Source organism: Mastigoproctus giganteus, chromosome 10 (genome assembly GCF_048544385.1).
Source record: "Mastigoproctus giganteus isolate SK-2022 chromosome 10, ASM4854438v1, whole genome shotgun sequence".
NCBI lineage: Eukaryota > Metazoa > Arthropoda > Arachnida > Uropygi > Thelyphonidae > Mastigoproctus > Mastigoproctus giganteus.
In genome coordinates this window covers 154,316,138-154,336,685 of record NC_143584.1, presented here as the reverse complement: position 1 = coordinate 154,336,685, position 20,548 = coordinate 154,316,138, and the positions used below count along the sequence as shown (strand labels likewise).

Genomic DNA, 20,548 nt, shown 5'->3' with positions numbered 1-20,548 from the left:
TTGGTCTAGTGTTGTCTCTATCAAGTGTCCTCTATTGTCCATGTGGTCTGATCCCCACAATGGATGATGTGCATTGAAGTCACCAAGGATACAACAAGGTGGTGGTATTTGTCTTATAAGGTCTTCTAGTTCTTTGAATGTGCACATCTTGTTGGGTGGAAGGTACAGAGATACTAGAGTTAAGGAATTTGGCCAACTGATACATGTACTGGAACAGCTTCTAAGTGGGTCTGAAGCGGAATGTTTCTAGAAGTATTTTACAGTCAACTAGAATCGCAACACCTCCATGTGCGGATAATAAAGAGTTTCTATCTTTTCTGTAAAATTTTTGATTGATGGAGTTACTTGTGGAGTTAGATTAGTCTCTTGTAAGCAAATGGCTACAGGACCAAATCGGGAGATTAAATCATAGATGTCATCAGTATTGCTGCGTAAACCTCTACAATTCCATTGTACAATGTGCTGCATTATTTGGGTTTGAGGAGGAAAGACGAGTCTGTCTGTTTCTTGTGAGTGGTTTGCTTTTGACGGTCATATTTTGTTTTATCTTTTCTAGGAAAATTGGGATGTCTGGAATCTATACTCTCTTCTACATCATCAATTTGACCAGGTGAAAATGCAGTCTCCATATCATCTTCTGCATGAAGATCAAGGACTGTTTCATCATGTGTAGTTATATCTTCAGAGTCCATTCCATTTGAGTTTGGCTTTTGCAATTCAGTGACTTGTTGCCTTTGTGATTTATTAGACATTTTATCACATTATGAGATTTTAGGCAGAACTGAGATAGGATATTACTTATTTCATCAACTAGAACAGGTTTGGTAGTAGGTTGATGTGTTGATAGTATAGATCATGCCCATTCTGCAATGGATGTATTGGGCAGAACTGATACCTCAGTTTGGGTTGAAACAGTTTGGCACTTTAGTGTAGTGGAAGCGTACGTGCATATTGGGACCGATGGCTTTATTTGTTTTCTTGCTTCTTGATATGTGACCTTATTCTCGATCTTATACTTTTGTATTCTTTTTTGAATTTTCCAGAGGTCACATGATTTTGATTATGCTGGATGGCCGCTCCTGCAATTTGGACATTCCGGAGCCTTTGCAGTATAATCTGTTTGTGAATGATTTTTTGACCCACAGTTTTAGGACAAGTAGTTTTGCCTCTGCATGTTGCCTGGGAGTGACCAAACTTTTGGCACTTGAAACATCTTAAAGGGTTTGGAATGTATGGTCAGGTACAGCAGTGCAGGTAGCATGCTTTAACCGAGGTCAGCAAATTTGGCATACTAAAAGTCAATATAACATTACGTGTTGGGACAAGCTTATCATCCTTCTGTACCATAATTCGCCTTGCTTGAGTTATTTTCTCTTCTAGTAATCCCATGACTATCTTCTCTTCGATGACGTTCAGTAACTCCCACTCACTTATCACTCCTTTTGAGGAGTTCAGTGTGTTAAGTGGTGTGACTTTGATTGGGATTCTGCTTATAGAGGACATTTTTAATAATAATTCAGAATGCCGTGCTTGCATGGTCTCAATTAAAAGATCTCCTGATTGGAGCCTTTTCACCATTTTTGGTGTGCCTGCTGCATTCTCGAGACATCTCTGGATGACAAAGGGAGACAGTTTGCTTACCGGCTGAGTCGATAACGAATGCATTATCAGAAAAGCTGGTAGTTCTGATTTGTTAGAGTCCTTTTTCATTCTTTTCGGAAGACTGAGATCGTCTTCCATTCTACAGGTCTCAATACGTTGAGAGCCTGTTGGCTGTAGGGGTGGACATGAATTGCAGTCCAGTGTTGCTCCTTTTAGCCCTGGGAGTGAGAGCTTTTCCTCTCAGGTTTCTGGCCCCACCAAAGGAAGGCAGGAGCAGTGCCACCTAGTGACCAAGGGCTGGAGAAGTTAGTTTTTTTGGGGAAAAATTTATAAATATACTAAGGAAATAAATGTGATTTTCCTTTCTGGGTTCTTACTCAAGGTCTGTTAAATACAGAACCACTTACAAAGAACTGAGGATGAGAAAAGCACTGGAAAGTAAACTGAACTAAATCACTTAGAAAGATCACTATATATCACTTAGAAAGATCACTATATATCACTTAGGAAAATCACTTGGGCACTACTGCCTGGTACTCGGGGTCATATGTGTAGTAGCAATCCCATAATAACATACCAAATGTGTGGTGCCACACTGAGGATAGTAGAGAATAAAAAAGACCTGGGTGTAATCATACAGTCAGACGTGAAGTTCTGTGTGAAGTGCAGACAGGATGCTAGGACAGCTCATAGGGTTTTATCAATAGCGTACAGGAATTTTGCCAGCAGAGATAAGGAGGTGATTATTCCATTATATAAGGCAATGGTTTTAGGCCACATCTTAAGTACTGCATACAGGAGGCTTCATTTTAGGAACTGTTGGAATGGGTGCAATAGGTGCAATGGGAATACAAAATTGTGCTCTTAACAAGAAACACTTTGGTTATACAAATTGCAGTGTCTGCGCAACTAGGCATTTATGATAAGATCCGTTTGAACTGTCTGAGGTTTTAAATGGACTGCGCAAACTATATCCATCTGGTGTTGTAGAAATTGGTAGTTTGAATAAATTTAAAGATTATACAAACTGTTAGAGGATACGAGGATATGAACAGATTTTTTTTTGTTGTTGATGCAGTATAAGCTAGCTTCCTTGAATTATCTGTCATTAATAATTCTAAAACAACAGGTTGTCACACAAGAAAATAAACGAGAATTATAAAATAGCACAGGAAAATTACAGGATAATATGAATGGAGATACTTTAATTAACTACATATTGGGATGGCAGTTTTAACAGGAAAAAAATTAAAATAATCTTCTAAATATGTTGAATGATCTTTATAATGAAAGTAAGAAAAGCTGAAAACTAAGACAAAAAATGTATGACGGCTTCAGTTCCTTTATTAAAAGTAGAAAACAACTTCACAGTGGAATACTACATTTATCCTGGTCAATTAATCGGCTTTACAGAAAACAAAGTTAAAGAAATAGACAGAAGAATTACACGAAGCAGATAAAGAATTCTGGCTACAAAAAGACCAGGAAATCATCCTTTATGCTTAAAAAGTTAAACATTCAATATTTGCATCATCTTAGTTTTGACTTATGAAAGCAAATGATAGACTCCCGCATCAAAATGGACAAGGCAGCTCAAAGAACTCCAGAAAGCAACAAAATATTTCACATTACCTGAAGAGATAATCAGAAATTCGACAATAAGAGAAATCAGTGCAAAAAAGGATACTGATTTTGAAAAGGAATTTTGAAAGCTGAAATGGTAATTGGATATTTACATCAGTGAACTGAATGATAAGCATAGAATTCATTCCAAAAGAGTGAAGAAGAAAATGAATCCCCAGAAAATAAGATGCACAGATGATCCAAAAAGATTTTCTCCTAGACTGACAATGGCCATAAAAGGGGTAGGGGGGAATACAGGAGAACCCTATCTTTTTCATCCAGTACAAAGGCTGAAGAAGATTCAGGTTTATAAATTGAAAAAAAAAAAAAAAATAAAAATAATATAATAAATAAATAATAAATATATAGTAAATAATAAATAAATAAATAATAAACATAACTTACTCTTCTGTACACTTTATAAAACCTCCTTTACCATCTGGTCCACAATTTCCATTAAGACTTCCTTGAGTATTGAACTGCTCAAAACATGCTGGATCGGATGATACTGCTCCTATAAAAATGAAGGGGAAATATACACATACACACATACAGGAAACCATAAAAAAAAAAAAAAAAAAAAAAAAAGGAAAAAGAAAAAGCAGATTTTACAATCTGGCAACAGCATCAAAAATCTTGTTTATGTTTAAGAATCTATGCAAAAAGGTGATATTTCTTTCTTATAATGCTATTACTTCGCTTACTGAATAAATTGCACAAACTGCTCTTGCAAAATATAGCTAAGTGACTAGTCACACAGTGCTTGTATGTGCAGGTGACCAGTTTCACTTCAGAAAAGATGACAGCAAAGAAAATGTCCAGTGTGAGTACAGCTGGAAAAATGTATACTCCGTTAAATCTCTGGTTAATTTCTTTCATAAACTGCAAATTATGAGGCACAAAAATTCCATACAACCAAAACTTTTCCCACCATTATAACTAATAGTCCCTTGGAACCTGTCATGCAGCAACAAGTAAGAATGGTGGCAAAACTGACACTCAATGATCTTTGTTATTTCGTCATGCAGAAACTGATTGAATTTCTCCACAGTACACATCAAAAAATATCAAAATATATTAATATCAAAAAAAATTGGACAACTGCAACGCCCATACCAGAGGCAGAAATTGAACCTGAGACCTTTATATATCTTAGGTAAGATATACATGATATTAAATTCAAAAATAAAAATGTTATTCCTTAAGAATAGTTTTTTATTTTTATTTTTTTTAACTCACCACTGTAAAAGCATTTTTAATCTCAAGAACAGTGACTGATATTCTCTCTGAAACTGTACTAGGTATGAATTTAAAATTGACATTACATGGCAACATTTGCTGCAATTTTGATTACTGTAATTTTGCTTACATTTAACAAATTTAAATGTTATTTACTGCAAGCATTACCTTTCAGTCATTATAAATGATTTATATATGTAAATAAATTCATTTGTTAGAGCTTAATATTCACTGAAATGTGCTTATCCAAAACTACTCACCCACTAGAATTAATTCTCTAAAATTTGTCACTGGCCATTCTCTAAGAGGGCTGGATTTTAAAGAGTTTACTGTATAATAATTTGAAAATAGATAAATTAACAAAGTCACCATAGAAATGGAATAAAAACAAAAAATATATAAAAAAAGGAAACACACAAAATGACAATATTATCAGGCAGCATCACTGTGGTGTGTTTCTAAATAATATATTGATATCATTTCTAAATATATATACATATAATCTTTATTGTATATAAAAGTGGTATATACAATACACCCTTCACAGCAGTAATGCCAGGGGTGTTTTACAATGGCTGGTGGTCAATAGCCTTGGGGGGATGGGGCCCACATCGAAGTTCGGGCTCATCCTCCAGAACCAACAATAGAATCTGTGTCAGATTATTTACAGAATATTATGTTTTTGACACTATTTACAATGTATTAATAAAGATATTCATATTTATATTAATATTCATAAAGATATTCTTGACTTTATTCACAACACATTCATAAAGACATGCTTTGAACATTATTTACAATATATTGGGCACTATTATGCTGCTCATTTCAATGTGCAGTTTTCCTGGCCAAGGTCAGGCTCTTAAAGATCTGTGTTTGGTACCTCCAATCCTTCGCAAACCTACAGAGGTTGCCATCAATTGATTGGATTGTGGGGAGCATATCCCTGGGGAGAAAGTGGTCACTAAGGGCTAGTCTGTTATAGTGGGCTGTGAGCATGAGAGCTGACCTCAGTCTGGGTATAGGGATTCTCCAGCCCCACAGTTCCCAGATGCTTGGCTCCGAGACCATTTTGGTTGTCATTTTGGCAGTGAGAACAAGGCGTTTTTCCAATACAAGATCTGGAAGTCAGACAAAATTTATTGAGATTGCCATCGCAGTTGTCCTTTGCTGGGGTGGACGACGATGTTTATGTGTGATCCAACGAAGAAGCCAGTATTCGGTGGAGTACATGTGCTTGATGTTGGTAGGGGCCATGGATCCCCAAATTTTCGAGGAATCTAATACGACGGAGTATACCGAGGTGTATACATACCAACGACCCACATCCAGATCCCTAATGTGGAGCAGTTGTTGTTTTGTAGTTCGGCACATTTGAAGGAATTTTGATATGAGCTTGTCAATGTGGGGGTTGAAGCTCAGTTTATAGTCGAAGACAACTCCCAAGTCTGTATGCATCTTGACCACTGGAAAGGGAATGCCATCTAGAGAAGCTTGGATTTCAGTGGGTTGGTGCTTCAGAGAAAAGACAATATGGGCTGATTTGGCAGGGTTAATCAGGAGACTAAATTGATGGAGATAGGATCCCAAGTCGTGTAACTTTTCACTGATGTTTCAGAGATGTTCACTGGGGTTAATCTGAGTATATATATATATCTTAATATCATCAGCATAGCAGAGTATGTCTTCCCTCTGTTGCACAAACGGAATAATAACTGCAGTGAATAATGCTCTGGAGAGGACTCCGCCTTGGGGAACTCCCGCAGTGATCTTTCTCCAGATTGTGTGTTGAGTCGCTTTAAGAAGAATGGTTCTGTCAGAGAGCAAGGTTGTGATAAACCACAACATGTCACCTTTTATGTAGAAGTAGTTTTCTAGGAGGTGAACAAGCGAGGGGATCCTAATGGAGTAGAAGGCAGCTTCCAGGTCGATGTACATGACGGCAAGCTCTGCTTTAGCTTCTAGTGCACTGAGAATGGTGTTGGTTATGGATGTTAAATTGGTGACTGTGGATCTTCCTGGAATGGCATAGTGAATCTGTGGGGGTTTGTGAGGCATGATTTGATTGGTGATGGTTGAAAGTAATGTCTTTTCCATGAGCTTCAAGAGGCTGGAAGAATGAGAGATTGGCCTGAACTGTTTAATGAGGGTTGCAGATTGGCATTTAGGATGTGGCCTCATAGCATATCTGTTCCAGAGAGGGGAGAAAGTAGTCCTGTGTTAAGACGGTTAAAAATTGATAGTAGAGGATCGATGATAGAGCTAAGACATTTAATTATGAATTGTAGCACAAAATCAGGGCCTGCAGTTGCAGTGGGCAGCAATCCATTTATAGCAGTTATAAGCTGCTTCCTGGTGATGCAAACAGTGGCAAGCATATCAGTAGGAACGTTGTTGATGGGTAAGTTGCCCAGGTACATCGGGGCCACAGTGTTTGAGAACTGTGCAATTTGGTCCATCCACAGTTCAAGGTCCAGTGTTTTATGAATTCCTGTGTGCTGAGAGTCATAAAACGATTTGCCTTTTCGTAGGGTTGCATTTAAATGCTTTTTAATTGCAAATGATTTTTGGTGGTTGATTTCTGGCCCGGGCTCTGGAGAAGGCAATACGGTCTTATATAGTGCCTGATTCTTTCCATCTCTTATGCAGATTTTGTTTTTCTTGAAAGGTGTTGTTCAATGTTGGTGTCCACAAAGCTCTCAAACGGGGAGCAATGCAGACAGTCTTTGTGGCACCATAATTTGCAATGGTTCAAATCCATCTGGTCATGAGATCCACAGCTAGCTCTAGATCACAATTATTGAGAGCCTCCCAAGGTATCGGAGGATGCGGCATTGAGACAATGTGGTGGATCAATGAATCTGGGTGCTGTGATGTCTTTTTTCTTTTTTGGGCCTTGGATATCAAAGTTAGGTGCGGCTAAGTGCAGGAGTATGCAACTGGTTCGTGATCAGATTGAAATATATTGTGAGACTGTCTTCGAGGTCGCATGGTGCTGAAGAGAATATCAGATCCAAGAGATTAGATCCTCTTGTGGGGTGGCAGTTAAGTAGGCTGATACCCAATGAAACCATACTGCTAATGAGTTTCCTACGATGAGTTTCCTAAGATGTGTGAGAGTAGGTGAAAGATTGAAATCTCCACAAATAATGTGCTTAGTGGAGGTGATTTACCAGCCAGTGGATCACATCTTCAATGATGTCACTGTTTGGACCTGGTGGAATGTATACTGTTGCTATATCTATCAGGTTGGCATTGAGCTTGAGGGATACCATAGCAGCTTCAAATGCAAGGGATTGGGTTACCACAGAATGCGCCAATGAGAAGATAGTGGTATTATAGAATATTGTGACCCCCCCCCTCTATGATCCTCTCTAGAAGGAACAGAGCATCTGGTACCCAGCTTGAGGAGTGCAGGCAAGGGAGTCCTGCCCATTCCCAAGCCACATTTTGGCAATGCAGAGAATATCAAAGGTTTTAGAGAGGAGAAGCTGTTTGACAGTGTCTAGCTTGTTACAAATACTCCTTGCTTTTTGACAGACAATTTGAATGGTGGTAGTCATAATAACTGGAGTTCATACAGGTGGCAAGTCTCTTTTTAAGGCTTGCACTGGTCTACTGGGTCTACTGTGTGTTGTGATGTGTACAGGGATATCCTTCACAGGTCTGGAGCCCTGAGGATTGTCATTATAATCTGCTGAGAGTTGGATTGAATGATATGTGGACAGTTTGTTTCCTATGGTAAGTTTATCCTCAGTGAAGTTATCTGATTTCTCATGTGTTTTGTTGGCTTGGGACCTTGAGAGCTTTAATTGCTATTGCGTTTGATGTTGATGTCACTGGTTTATTGCGGTTCTTGGCTTCTGATCTAGGAAGGGTTTGACAAGGGTTCCAGGGGGCCATAGCCTTGGATCCAGCACGAAGCTCGTCTTCTCTGGGTGGCAGGTAAGGATGAAAGAGGTGTAAGTTGGATACCTGGTTCTTCTCTATCTCACATCAATATTCATCCTGTGTATTTCTGCAAACATGGCCTCAAAGCTGTCTGATTTAGTAGTCAGTTCCAGTCGAGATATAAAGATTTGTCCACGAGTCTGAACGTTGTGATGTTGTTTGTTATTTGGTTTTTAGGAGCATTAGCAACAAAGGCTATATTGCTCCGGGGATATGCGGTCGTCATTCCCTGACCTTTCCGCATCCCCCGTATTTGGTGTTGTGATGTTGTATGAATTAGAACAAGTCCCCTTCGAGGAAACATCTGTGGCATCTCTATTGCCCTGTTGTCTTTCATGTTCCATTTTTTGATATGTTGAATATATCATCCGGGTTTTTTTTGAGTGCACACGTTGAGAGAGAGATGCCTTGGGCAGGGAGTAGAGGCTACCTATAAGCTTTGCTGGTGGATCTTTTGGTTTTTTTCAGCATCTTTTTGGCTGGTGACTACTTCTGCAAATGTGGGTCTTGATGCACCCTTTCCAGTATGGATTGTCTCCTTTTACCTTTTAGGTTTGGTATTATTTTGGGTCGATATTGTGAAGAGGGTCACTTGAGAGGTCTTTGAGTGGCTACCCCCGGTGTTGTTAGATAAAGGTTTGAGAGAATTACCATCATTGAGCTCTGCATCTCTGCTACTGAGCTGATTCTTATGTCGTTGTGTTACAGCTGTCACTGGTGACAGGCATATGAGCCATTGCATTATACATAAATTGGGGAATATAATTCCTTTGAACGTTGGAATCATGTATCAATTCTACTTCTTGTGGCTTGTGTTCTGAGGTTCCCTGAGCCACGCTGAGTGCAGCATTGCTGGGTATACTGTTTTCATTGGTTAGGAGACCTATTTCTTGTTTCATGAAATTTAAGAGAAGCCTACAGCAGATATAAGCTAATCTGTAATCAAGTCACAAAGGATGTTAGGCAGGCGAAGGCATATTACGAGAAATCTTTTGCATTGTACTCCCCGAATTCCAATTTTGCATTCCTTATATCTGTGTGACAACACGTCTCTGATATCCCAACAATATCCACCTTTGATGTCTTGATCAGCACTTCAAATTAATCAATTTTATTTACATTAGTGTACATGCAAGTATACATGCACCCGTTCTTAGTTACCTTAACACAGCCCATGTATTTACTTGTTCCATGATGACTCTCAGCAGCTCTTGAAGTCCCCAGCAACTTGCTCTTCAGGCTTATTTACAGTGCTTGTGGCATTAGTCTACACGCACATGTTCTTATTCTTAGTTACCCTTACGCAACCCACATATTCACTTGTTGATTGATGAACCACAAAGCAGGGCCTGAAATCCCTAACACCTTGCTTTTCAGGCCGCTGCATTTTCCAAGAGAAGCAGTGCAAGAATCGCCTTCACATCTGGCTGCAGCTCTTGTTAATCTTTTAGTCTATGTATCCCTCCAAGCTAGCAGTTTTCCAACCAACTTATCACTGCCTCAATAGCATCAGCAATTATTCTTGTGCCCATCTTTTTAAGTGTATCCCATCCCTGTAAAAAGAAGTCTCTCCTATTAACAAGCACAGACCACACCGAGAAAAATTCTACCTCATGGCCTTGCACAATCTTTTTAGGGCTGAATTGATTGACAAGGCTCTTAAAATGTACTCACTCCTCTCTTATCTGGACAGAATTGCAGACATGTTCAAATGCAATCCTGAGTTACTATTTTTTCCCAAAATTGCCCTGTACTTGTTAAGTAAGTCTTCAAATTTCCTATGGGATTTACTGTTAATTATCATTAGCGCTATGCATACAACAATATCACCTTTTGTACCCTTCAAAGATGATATCTACTCAACAACATCATCTTTTACCAACAACACTTGTTTATCAACAACACTTTTACCACTGGCAGACATACCTAAGCTGGCAGGCATACGAACAATGCGTTATCCAGGTCTCTCAAAATTAGTTCGTTATATGGAAATTTTCTTCATTATATGGAAACTATTTTCAATGTAATGACCAAGGGAATATATATATATATATATATATTAACCGGGACACTTCAAGACTCAAAATAAAAAAAAAATAAAGAAAAAGAAAAAATCAACCAGAAATCTTATTTAACTCCTTCCCGGAACATTTTTTTCCAGAAAATGTGCCGTAACGGATCGACTTTTTTTTATTTTACAGATTAAAAATATGCATCATGCGAATACTCATTGTATAGTTTTTTTTATTTTTTATTAATTTTTTTCGTAGAAAATACACAGGAGTAATTAACCCATTTGGACTATCCTGAGTTATCTTGTGTATGCCAAAAAGTGTGCAAATTATACAGATTTTTTTAATAAATTAGCGCTTGAGCTAAAAGAAAGGCACAGAAAAAGTCTTCATTACTCATTATATAAATAAATTTAAAAAATCAAGTGGAACGCAAGAGCAGTAATTGTGAACTAACTACATTCTGACACATGGCCGCCACAAGTGGACAGGCAAGGTAAGTGTCGCTTACGGGAGGCAGTTCAATAGGGCGCCAAAATATTTTTCGATATTGTGTTTGTGAATTATTTTCTTGGGTTCAGTATTCTGCATTTAGGATGGCAAATTATATTTTGTTTACTGGCGGCACAGGAATGCACGCTACTGTTCTGACATTACTGTACAATTTAAGTAAAACTAAAGCCAGTTCTTTGCTGCCAGGCGTAAGAAAGATGGGATTTACCTGCCTAATGCAAAATTAGCCAGTAAATGTCAGAGAAAATACGTTTCAGTCCTAAATTTGGAGGTATTATTCTTTGCTTTGGGTATTATTGTATCCCGAGATATCTCATTTAGTTCCAAATAACTTTTAAAACTAAAAAAGTTTTTTGTTTAGAAATTGTGAAAATGATGAGTGCAAGAGTTGTGCTTTTAGTTGAACGAAAACTTGCAATTATTCAAAAATTTGAAAACAGTGCATCCATTAATTCTCTAAAGAACCATTATAATGTTGGTGACCAAACCATATGTGACATTCTAAAAAATAAAGGAAACATTGAATTGGACACGCGAGTAGTGCGAGGCAAGTTTTTCCATTTTTTTTATCTATCAGCATACTTTTTTTATGTAGGTTGCTGAACATTTTTCGATACAGTAAGTCACCGACTTACATATGTTCGGACTTGCTTTACGTTATTTATATATTTTTTTAATATGACTGAAGATTTCAGTGAAGAGACACACATTTCATCATAATAACGTAAAAAACCCACAGAATTCCAGCTATTGGTATCCAAAAATATGGCTACTTCACCGCTGTCCCCAGATAAAGTTTTTAATTGAACTAATTAAAAATATATACCTATTTTTCTTCATTCTTCTGATGATATTATGAGGTTTTTTATAATTTTGACATATCAGGGATATAGTAGCAAAATTTTATGAGTCATCTCCAAGTTAAAACTTGACTTATGTAATAAGTCCTGGAACATATCTCTTATGTATGTTGGGGACTTGCTGTATTTTTGGAAAAACGGGGAAATCGATTATCCTGGAATTTTTTTTTTTACCATCTATCCCAGAAAATTGAGAGTCTACTGTATATATGTTTCTTGGGTGATAAGAATCTTGGAGGGTATTTGAATTTTACTTGACCTCAAAATATTTTTACGAATCATTCTGAAAATCCTGTTGCTATGCTACTACACTTTGTTGTTTTCTTGATTGACATTCACAGTTTAGAATTTAATGTTCTTTATCAAAATGTTAAAAATGTTAAAAATCTTTATCAAAATGTTATGTTCAATAACATTGAACATAATTTTCTTACCTTGGATATGTACAGATTTTCCTTTTTATCTCTTTGATACAGATGCTGGTATATCCATTTGTGTACTTTTATAATGCTGAATCACTTGAATATAACTACATGTATACAGTAATGCATAAGACTGTAAGTTTAAATCTAATACTATGATATGACTCCTCCTCCTACTACTGAAATGGAATACAGTAAACCCCCGCTATTCGCGGGGGTTACGTTTCTGAGAAATGCCGCGAATACCGAAAACGTGAATACTGAGTTATGGCTCCCATAGTAATAAAGGGGTTCCGTTCCAAAGTATGAAATATATAAGAAAAACTAGTCTAAAATTTTGTCTATGTATGTATTACATGTACCTTCATAATATGACTATGTACATAGACAGTATGTAGTGAAATGCAAGCATGTGGCATCGAAATGAAAATAAGAAACAATTTAATATTAAATGTAATATTTATTAGAAATTTCAAACAAATCGTTCAAACCAGCGCCTTTGCTATAGCTAAAAAACTTATCCCACCAGTGCTATCACCAGTTTCGCTAAAGTGTTGATAAAGGAGTTTTGCCTTTTCACGAATGATGAGTGAACTTAACGGAATTTTATTTTGAGTTCGGTCTTCTATCTACAGATTTAAAGCCTTTTCCGTTTTTTATAATTTAACATCACGAGTTACAGAGCAAATTTTTGAAGCAATTAGCGCGTTTTCACACTACGGCAGATTTTTTCTTCTGATTTCTAGATTGATCGTACCCTTGACTCATTAATTTTATAATGTTTTGCCACTGAGTAGACACTTTCACCATTAGAAATTTTGTCTAATAACTCAATTTTATTCGCTAATGTCATCACCTTCTTTCATCTTTTCACATTTCCCTTGTTATTCGTAGGCATATTTTTGTACGGGTTAGAAAGAACTTGTCCACAATAAAGTCACTTTCTTCCGTTAGCACACTCGAAAAAGTCTGTTTTACACTGCAAAATGGTAGATTTATCACTTTTGTAAGCATATCTTAGAGGGGAACAGGTATCCTGTGTGTTATCAGACACTCAGCCTAAAACACTGATGGATCCAATATCTCTCTATTACAGAAGATTTAGGAGAAGTCCGGTTGGCCTGCCTCCCTAAAATCCACTCATGCACACCTTCTCGATGGTAAGCCCTGTTACGTCACTTAGGTGGCAACGAACGTGTAGAGTGGTTCTCTTCAAGACGCCTGGTCAGCGTGAAGAGGAAAAGACCAAACCCTCCAGCAATGAGAGCACAAGAATACAAATGGCCCTCAGTCCCCAGCAGCTTTCACTCTCCCTCTTACGGCAGCGAGAGGATCAGAGTGGAAGCAGAGGGTGCTAAGAATCTCTGGGTACAACCAGGCTGCCATGCACGGAAATTGAACTTGGCCTGTTATAACGTACGATCACTCATCGGTGAAGACAGGGTATTAGAGCTGGAAAAGGAATTAGAAAATGTGAATTGGAATATCATCGGTTTGGCTGAAACAAGAAGAAGAAATGAATCACTTATAAGTTTATCAAGTGGAAATCTGCTGTACACCAATGGAAACAGTGAAAGGAGTGAAGGTGGAGTTGGGTTTCTGGTCCATAAAGATTTTAAAAACAACATTTTGGAATTCAAAAGTACATCACCAAGGGTGTCAAGACTAATACTCAAGATTTCTAACAGGTACAAGCTAAAGATTATAATGATTTATGCACCAACATCGAGCCATGATGATGAAGAGGTTGAAGAAATGTACACTGAAATTGAGAGTCTTCTAGATGAGCAGAAAACCCACTACACTATTATTATGGGGGACTTCAATGCTAAGGTTGGAAAAAGGCAAAACAGCGCAGAAAGAGGAACCATAGGAAATTTTGGAATTGGTGAAAGATATAAAAGAGGTGAAAGACTTGTGGAATTTGCAGAATCTCAAGGAATGTCAGTAATGAACACTTTTTTCAAGAAAAGGGTGAACAGAAAGTGGACATGGAAGAGTCCAAATGGATTAACAACTAATGAAATCGACTTCATCCTCACTAACAGAAGATATATTGTGAATGATGTTACCGTCCTGAATAAGGTAAATGTTGGAAGTGATCACAGAATGGTAAGATGTACACTTGATATAGATGTAGGAAAGGAAAGGAAAAAACTGACTCGAGTAAATAATACAAAGGTCTTTGAAATAACAGAGGAGGAGAAAAAGCAGTATGTACTGGAACTTAAGAACACGTTTGAGCTTTTGCAGACTGCTCAGGACCAAGATATCGACGAGGAATACTACAACTTTCTGAAAGTGATAAAGCCCAAGAAACCTATAGGGAAACAGAAATCCAAAGAAGAAAAAATTAGTCAAGAAACACTTGTCATGATGAACCAAAGACAACAAATGAAGAGCAAGAAAAACACTGACAGGGCGAAAATTGAGTATACTGAGTTATGCAAAGCCATTAGAAAGAGACTCAGAGAGGACATAAGAAGATTTAACACAAGAAAAGTAGAACAAGCATTAAGGGAAAACAAAGGATTTAAATCAGCAGCCACGAGCAGTAATACAGGAAGACAAATGATACTGAAACTGAAGAATAGCGATGGTGTACTTATAAACAGCAGAGAAGGCATAATTCAAATAGCAAATGACTACTATACAGAATTATACAAGGAGCGAGGGAATGATACCAGCAGTGGGGAAGATGGATTGCAAAGTAGCAACACATACGACATACCCGATATTCTTCCAGATGAGGTAGAACATGCATTGAAGAAAATGAAGAATTGGAAAGCCCCGGGGTAAGATGAAGTTACTGTAGAGTTGTTAAAATTGGGAGGAAGAGACATAACACAAAAACTGGCAAGGCTCTTCACAGAGTGCATTAAAAAAGGTGTGATGCCTAAGCAGTGGAATAATGCAATCATAGTTTTGCTGCATAAGAAAGGAGATAAATCAGAAATTGTAAATTATAGACCAATTAGCTTGTTATCCCATATCTACAAGTTGTTCACAAGGGTCATTACTAACAGATTAGAAAGAATACTTGATGAGAATCAACCGAAAGAGCAAGCTGGCTTTAGGACAGGATTCTCAACTATGGATCACCTTCTCGTAATATCACAGCTAATGGAGAAAGCAAATGAATATAAAACACCATTATGCCTGGCATTTGTGGATTATGAAAAGGCATTTGACTCCGTACAGCATAAGGCAATGTTTCGGGCACTGGAAAGACAAGGCATAGATACTCCATATATTATGATTTTGAAGAAAATATATGAGAGTGCTACATCCTTTATTAGACTAGACAAAGACAGTAGGAAATTTAAAATCGCGAAAGGAGTTCGACAAGGAGACACAATATCGCCGAAGCTGTTTACTGCTGCCCTTGAGGAAGCTTTCAGAAGATTAGACTGGTCGCAGAAAGGAGTCAATGTGAACGGAGAGTACCTAAACCATTTACGATTTGCAGATGACATTGTGGTCATAAGCCACGATCCCAAAGAATTAGAGGAAAATCTTAATCAGTTATGCACAATTAGTAAGGATTTTGGACTAAAGATGAATATGGCTAAAACAAAAGTAATGATGAACAAGTATGCCACGGAAAGGGAAATAATGATTGAAGGAGCAGTAATTGAAAAGGTGGAGTCATATACTTATCTGGGACAAGTTATTAGCTGTAATAATGATAAATGGCTGGAAGTCAAGAGAAGAATAAATTTTGGATGGATAGCATTCAGGAAATATAATCACATACTGAAGAGCAATATCCCAGTTTGTCTGAAACGTAAAATAATGAATCAATGTATACTCCCCACCATGACTTATGGAAGTGAAACTTGGGCACTCACCAAAAGAATGGAAGAGAAGCTAAGAACTACACAGCGAAGAATGGAACGAATTATATTGGGAATCAGACTGTTAGATAAGAAGAGAAACACATGGATTAGGCAGCAAACTCAAGTAAAGGACATTCTTATCAAAACTAAAGAACTAAAATGGTCTTGGGCAGGACACATAGCTCGAAGACATGATGACAGATGGACTAAGAAAATAACAGAATGGTACCCAAGAGGAGCTAGAAGAAAACCTGGAAGACAAAGGCGGAAATGGATAGATGAAATTCATGAGTTTTTGAGTAGTAAACGGATGGCCAGTGCTCAAAACAGAAGGAACTGGAAAGCTGCTGGAGAGGCCTTCATCCTGCAGTGGATTGAAAATGGCTGATGATGATGAAGCATATCAATTTATAAATTTATTCAATTTATAAGCATATAAATTAAAAGCAAATGACGAAACCTTCCATGACAAGCACACATAACGCATACTGAACAAGGAATAGCGAGAAATATCCACGCCGGGATTTTGTTAACCCTCTCCCCCCACCCACTGAGCGCTGTTTTGACCAGGAAAGATAATTTTAGCCACGCCCATGTTTTTTTATGGTGGAAAATGTTCACGGCGCTTTAAAATTCACATTTTTTTAGGTTTCATTTTATATTAAATCAGAGACCGCGAATACGCGAAACTGAGAATACAGATACCGTGAATAGCGGGGGTTTACTGTATTCCTAGCAAGGGTACTACCTAACATGTGTATGTTATATCTAATATATACCAAACTGGAATATACTTGTAATTTTTTCCCCTAAAAAAAAAAAAGAAAAAAGTATAATAAATAAATAAAATAAAATAATCCATTAACCCAGGTAGTTTTGAATTTTCTTGCATTAAGCTTTAAGTCATTGCTATTTAGGACAGGTTGGCAGTAACTTTTAAGAGGTGAAACAGAGGTGGCCAAACGTTTCTGCAGTATGCTACATATTATACTGGATATGCCTATTGTGCCACTTAGAAGCTAGCAGAATCAGAGAAATTTCTCTTCCCTACACTAGCTGATCTGCTCCTGGCACCATGTGTTTGGTAAATATATAAAGGAATTCTATTTTAAACATCACTTGTAGTAAAAAAAAAAAAAATGACATTAAAATAATTTTGTAAGTTTATAAAATAAATTTAATACAGATTAATAAATCATGTTTGTCCATACAGAATCAATGTCATGAGGAGTTCATAAACTTCTCTTCTAACGTAAACTAAAATATAGTATAAACCTATAATCCGTAGGTTCACATCACATTGAAATACAAGTCATAATTTCTAGCGAAGTGGAAATTAAACTGTAGGTGTTTATCTTAATTTCTGATTTTTAAAATCAGTTCTATAATTTTTTATTATTTTTTCCCCATATCAAGAGGCAGGCCACTTACAAGAGCTACACAGGTCATTTGTAGCACACTTACTGTGTGCTGGTCACCATTAAGCTAACCAATCTGCAAGAAAAATCAATCGTTGTATTTTGAGATCATAAGTAAATAGCTATATAGTCAGATCCATAACAATTTAGAAACACTGATTAAGAAGGAGTGAAAAATAGTGGGCCAAAGATAATGCTTGAGCATACCTCTACCTCAGTGAAAGAGAATTGACAACAGATCCTGGGTAGTGAATTGCATAGCAGTTGGCTCTCTGGAATGAATTTTTAAATTTTGTCAAAATGAAAACTTTGCATATAAGCTTATACAGCTTCAAGAAAAAACACAAGATGTACTTAATTTGCCCATCCCTCCTATTAATTTGTCCAATCCTTTCAATTTATTCAATCTACTCACTTCAACAATAACAGATGGAAATTCCTTCCAGCAATCAATTACTCTCTGGCTGAAAACAAATTTTTGCACCTCCATCTGAAACCACTGTTTTGTCCCCTTTGTGTGTGTCATCCAAGAAATAGTAAGTTTTTACCCCCTTGAAAACTTTAAACATTTCAATCACATCTCTCGTAGATACCTCCTAGTTTCCAGATGCTGCAATTTGCAGAACTCAAGTCTTTCTTGGTAAGAGTAACCATTTCTGTTCATGATTAATCCTGCAGTTGGCCTATACAACCATTCCAAAATGAAGTTTACAGACTTGTATGTAGTGCTCAAGATATGGCTTAACCATGCCTTATACAATGGGCTAATCACCTCTTTCTCCCTGCAGGAAAAATTGCTGCATATGAATGATCTGAATTTAGACATTAAGTCTTACACTTCCAGCTCACATGATTATAACCATTTTTTTTTGGAAGTAGCTGCCACCTCTCTCAATTATTATTCTTTTTCAGATATACACTGTACTTCTATTTTCTGCCATCTTTTAACACAACTTGACCTTCTATAACCTTCCTTACATCATTCAACATTACATACTAGTTCATTATATCACTATAACTTTATAAATAGCATGCACCTACACTTATTCTTTAATAAATTTATTTGTGTTATAAAAATTCCATGCATAATATTGGGACTACTCCCCAGTCTAATGATGGTATAAATTATAATTCCACGTTTTACAAGCCATTAGTCTGGAATAAGTGCATCCAGTTGACATGGGTGGAGAGTGCAATGTTGAGTCAGTTTGATGTGACATAAACACTGGGAAAGGGAAAATGAGAGTAGGAGTGTGTTATAGGCCTAATAACTCTAATGAGTATAATGAACAATTGTGCAGAGAAATAGAGTGGGCCAGTAAATCAGAATATCTTGTAATGGGGGATTTTAACTTTCCAGATATTGACTGGAACTTGTGGGTTGTTCACTTGTATGCTAGCAAGACATTTTGTGGGTTTATTGGAGGATTGTTTTCTACAGCAACATGTTCGAGGGGCAACCAGAGGGAGTAATATTCTTGATCTAATTATCAACAGTGTTGATTCATGCATTAGGAATTTACAGATAAAGGAACCACTAAGTAACAGTGATCACAGTCTACTGATGTTGGATTTACTTAAAGATGTAACTACCATCAAGGGTAAATTGAAGGGTTTTTCTTTTCATAAAGGCGACTACAGTGGTCTCACATAGTTTTTAAATTCTGAACAGTGTGATCAACTGATGATGTTAAAAACAGTGGATTCTAAATGGGAAGCCCTCAAGGAATTAATCTTGGAAGCTACTAGGCTTTTCATATCAACCAAGAAATAGTGTTCAAGAGTTAGAGATAAATGGATGTCAGATGAACTAATGAGACTCGTGGCAGAGAAGAAAAATGCGTGGCATGCATATAAAATTATCAAGTAACACAAAAGTCTACAGCAGATATAAGCTAGTCTGTAATCAAGTCACAAAGAAGGTTAGGTAAGCAAAGACTGATTGTGAGAAATCCTTGGCAAAGAAAAACAAAGACTTCTTTACTTACGTAAATTCTAGAAGGAAGGGTACGAATCACATTGGTCCATTTGATGTTGTTGTTTCAACTGTTGATGATCCTGCTCACAGATAGCTGACAAACCGAATGAGTATTTTGCATCTACATTCACACATGATAAATTCTATAAGGAAGGGGATGAGAGAAGTTTACTAAACTCTAACAGGCAGCTAAATGATTTTGTAATAATGGAGAGCAAAGTGGAGGAGAAATTGTTGAAGTTAAACATAAAAAAGGCACCTAGGGTAGATGGAATCTATCCAGTTATACTGAAGGAGGCAGCGAGGGAAGTAAACAAACCATTAGGAATACAGTAAACCCCCGCGAATAGTGGGGGTTACGTTCTTGAGAAATGTCGCAGATACCGAAAACACGAATAGTGAGTTATGGCTCCCATAGTAATTAGCATCAGCATTAGTAGAGGCATATGATGCAAGAAAGCAAGCTTATTCAGCATCAGCAAAAAAAAAAAAAAAAAAAAAAAAAGCACAACCACTACTCCCATTTTACCCCTCCGTTCGTTCGAAATACCTGTCCAGCTGAGCCTTAAATTTGTTTAGGCTATCAACTTCAACAACAAGTGATGGAAGTCTATTCCACAAACCAACTGCCCGCTGGCTAAAGGCAAATTTCCGCACATCTATCCGACATAGATGTAATAAAGGGGTTCCGTTTCAAAGTATGAAATATATAAGAAAAACTAGTCTAAAATTTTGTCTATGTATGTATTATATGTACCTTCATAATATGACTATGTACATAAACAGTACATAGTGAAATGCCAACATATGGCATCGAAATGAAAATAAAAATTTTTTAAGCAATTAGCGCGTTTTCACGGACACTATGGCGGATTTTTTTCTTCCGATTTTTTGATTGATTGTACCGTTGACTCATTGATTTTATAATGTTTTGCCACTGAGGAGACACTTTCACCATTAGAGATTTTGTCTAATAACTCAATTTTATTTGCTAATGTCATCACCTTCTTTGATATTTTCACATTTCACATTCCCTTGTTATTCGTAGCCATATTTTTGTACAGGTTAGAAAGAACTTGTCCAAATAAAGT

General features: G+C 37.0%; 1 protein-coding gene across 1 annotated transcript in view; it reads right to left on the bottom strand.

The window, feature by feature from the left end:
- LOC150079395 (disintegrin and metalloproteinase domain-containing protein 11-like) overlaps positions 1 to 20,548 on the bottom strand; it is a 445,660-nt gene that overhangs the window by 139,546 nt on the left and 285,566 nt on the right. The window contains exon 21 of the mRNA XM_090383050.1: positions 3,631 to 3,739. Within this exon, the coding sequence (XP_090239176.1) occupies positions 3,631 to 3,739 (109 nt within the window). The remainder of the gene's footprint in view (positions 1 to 3,630; positions 3,740 to 20,548) is intronic.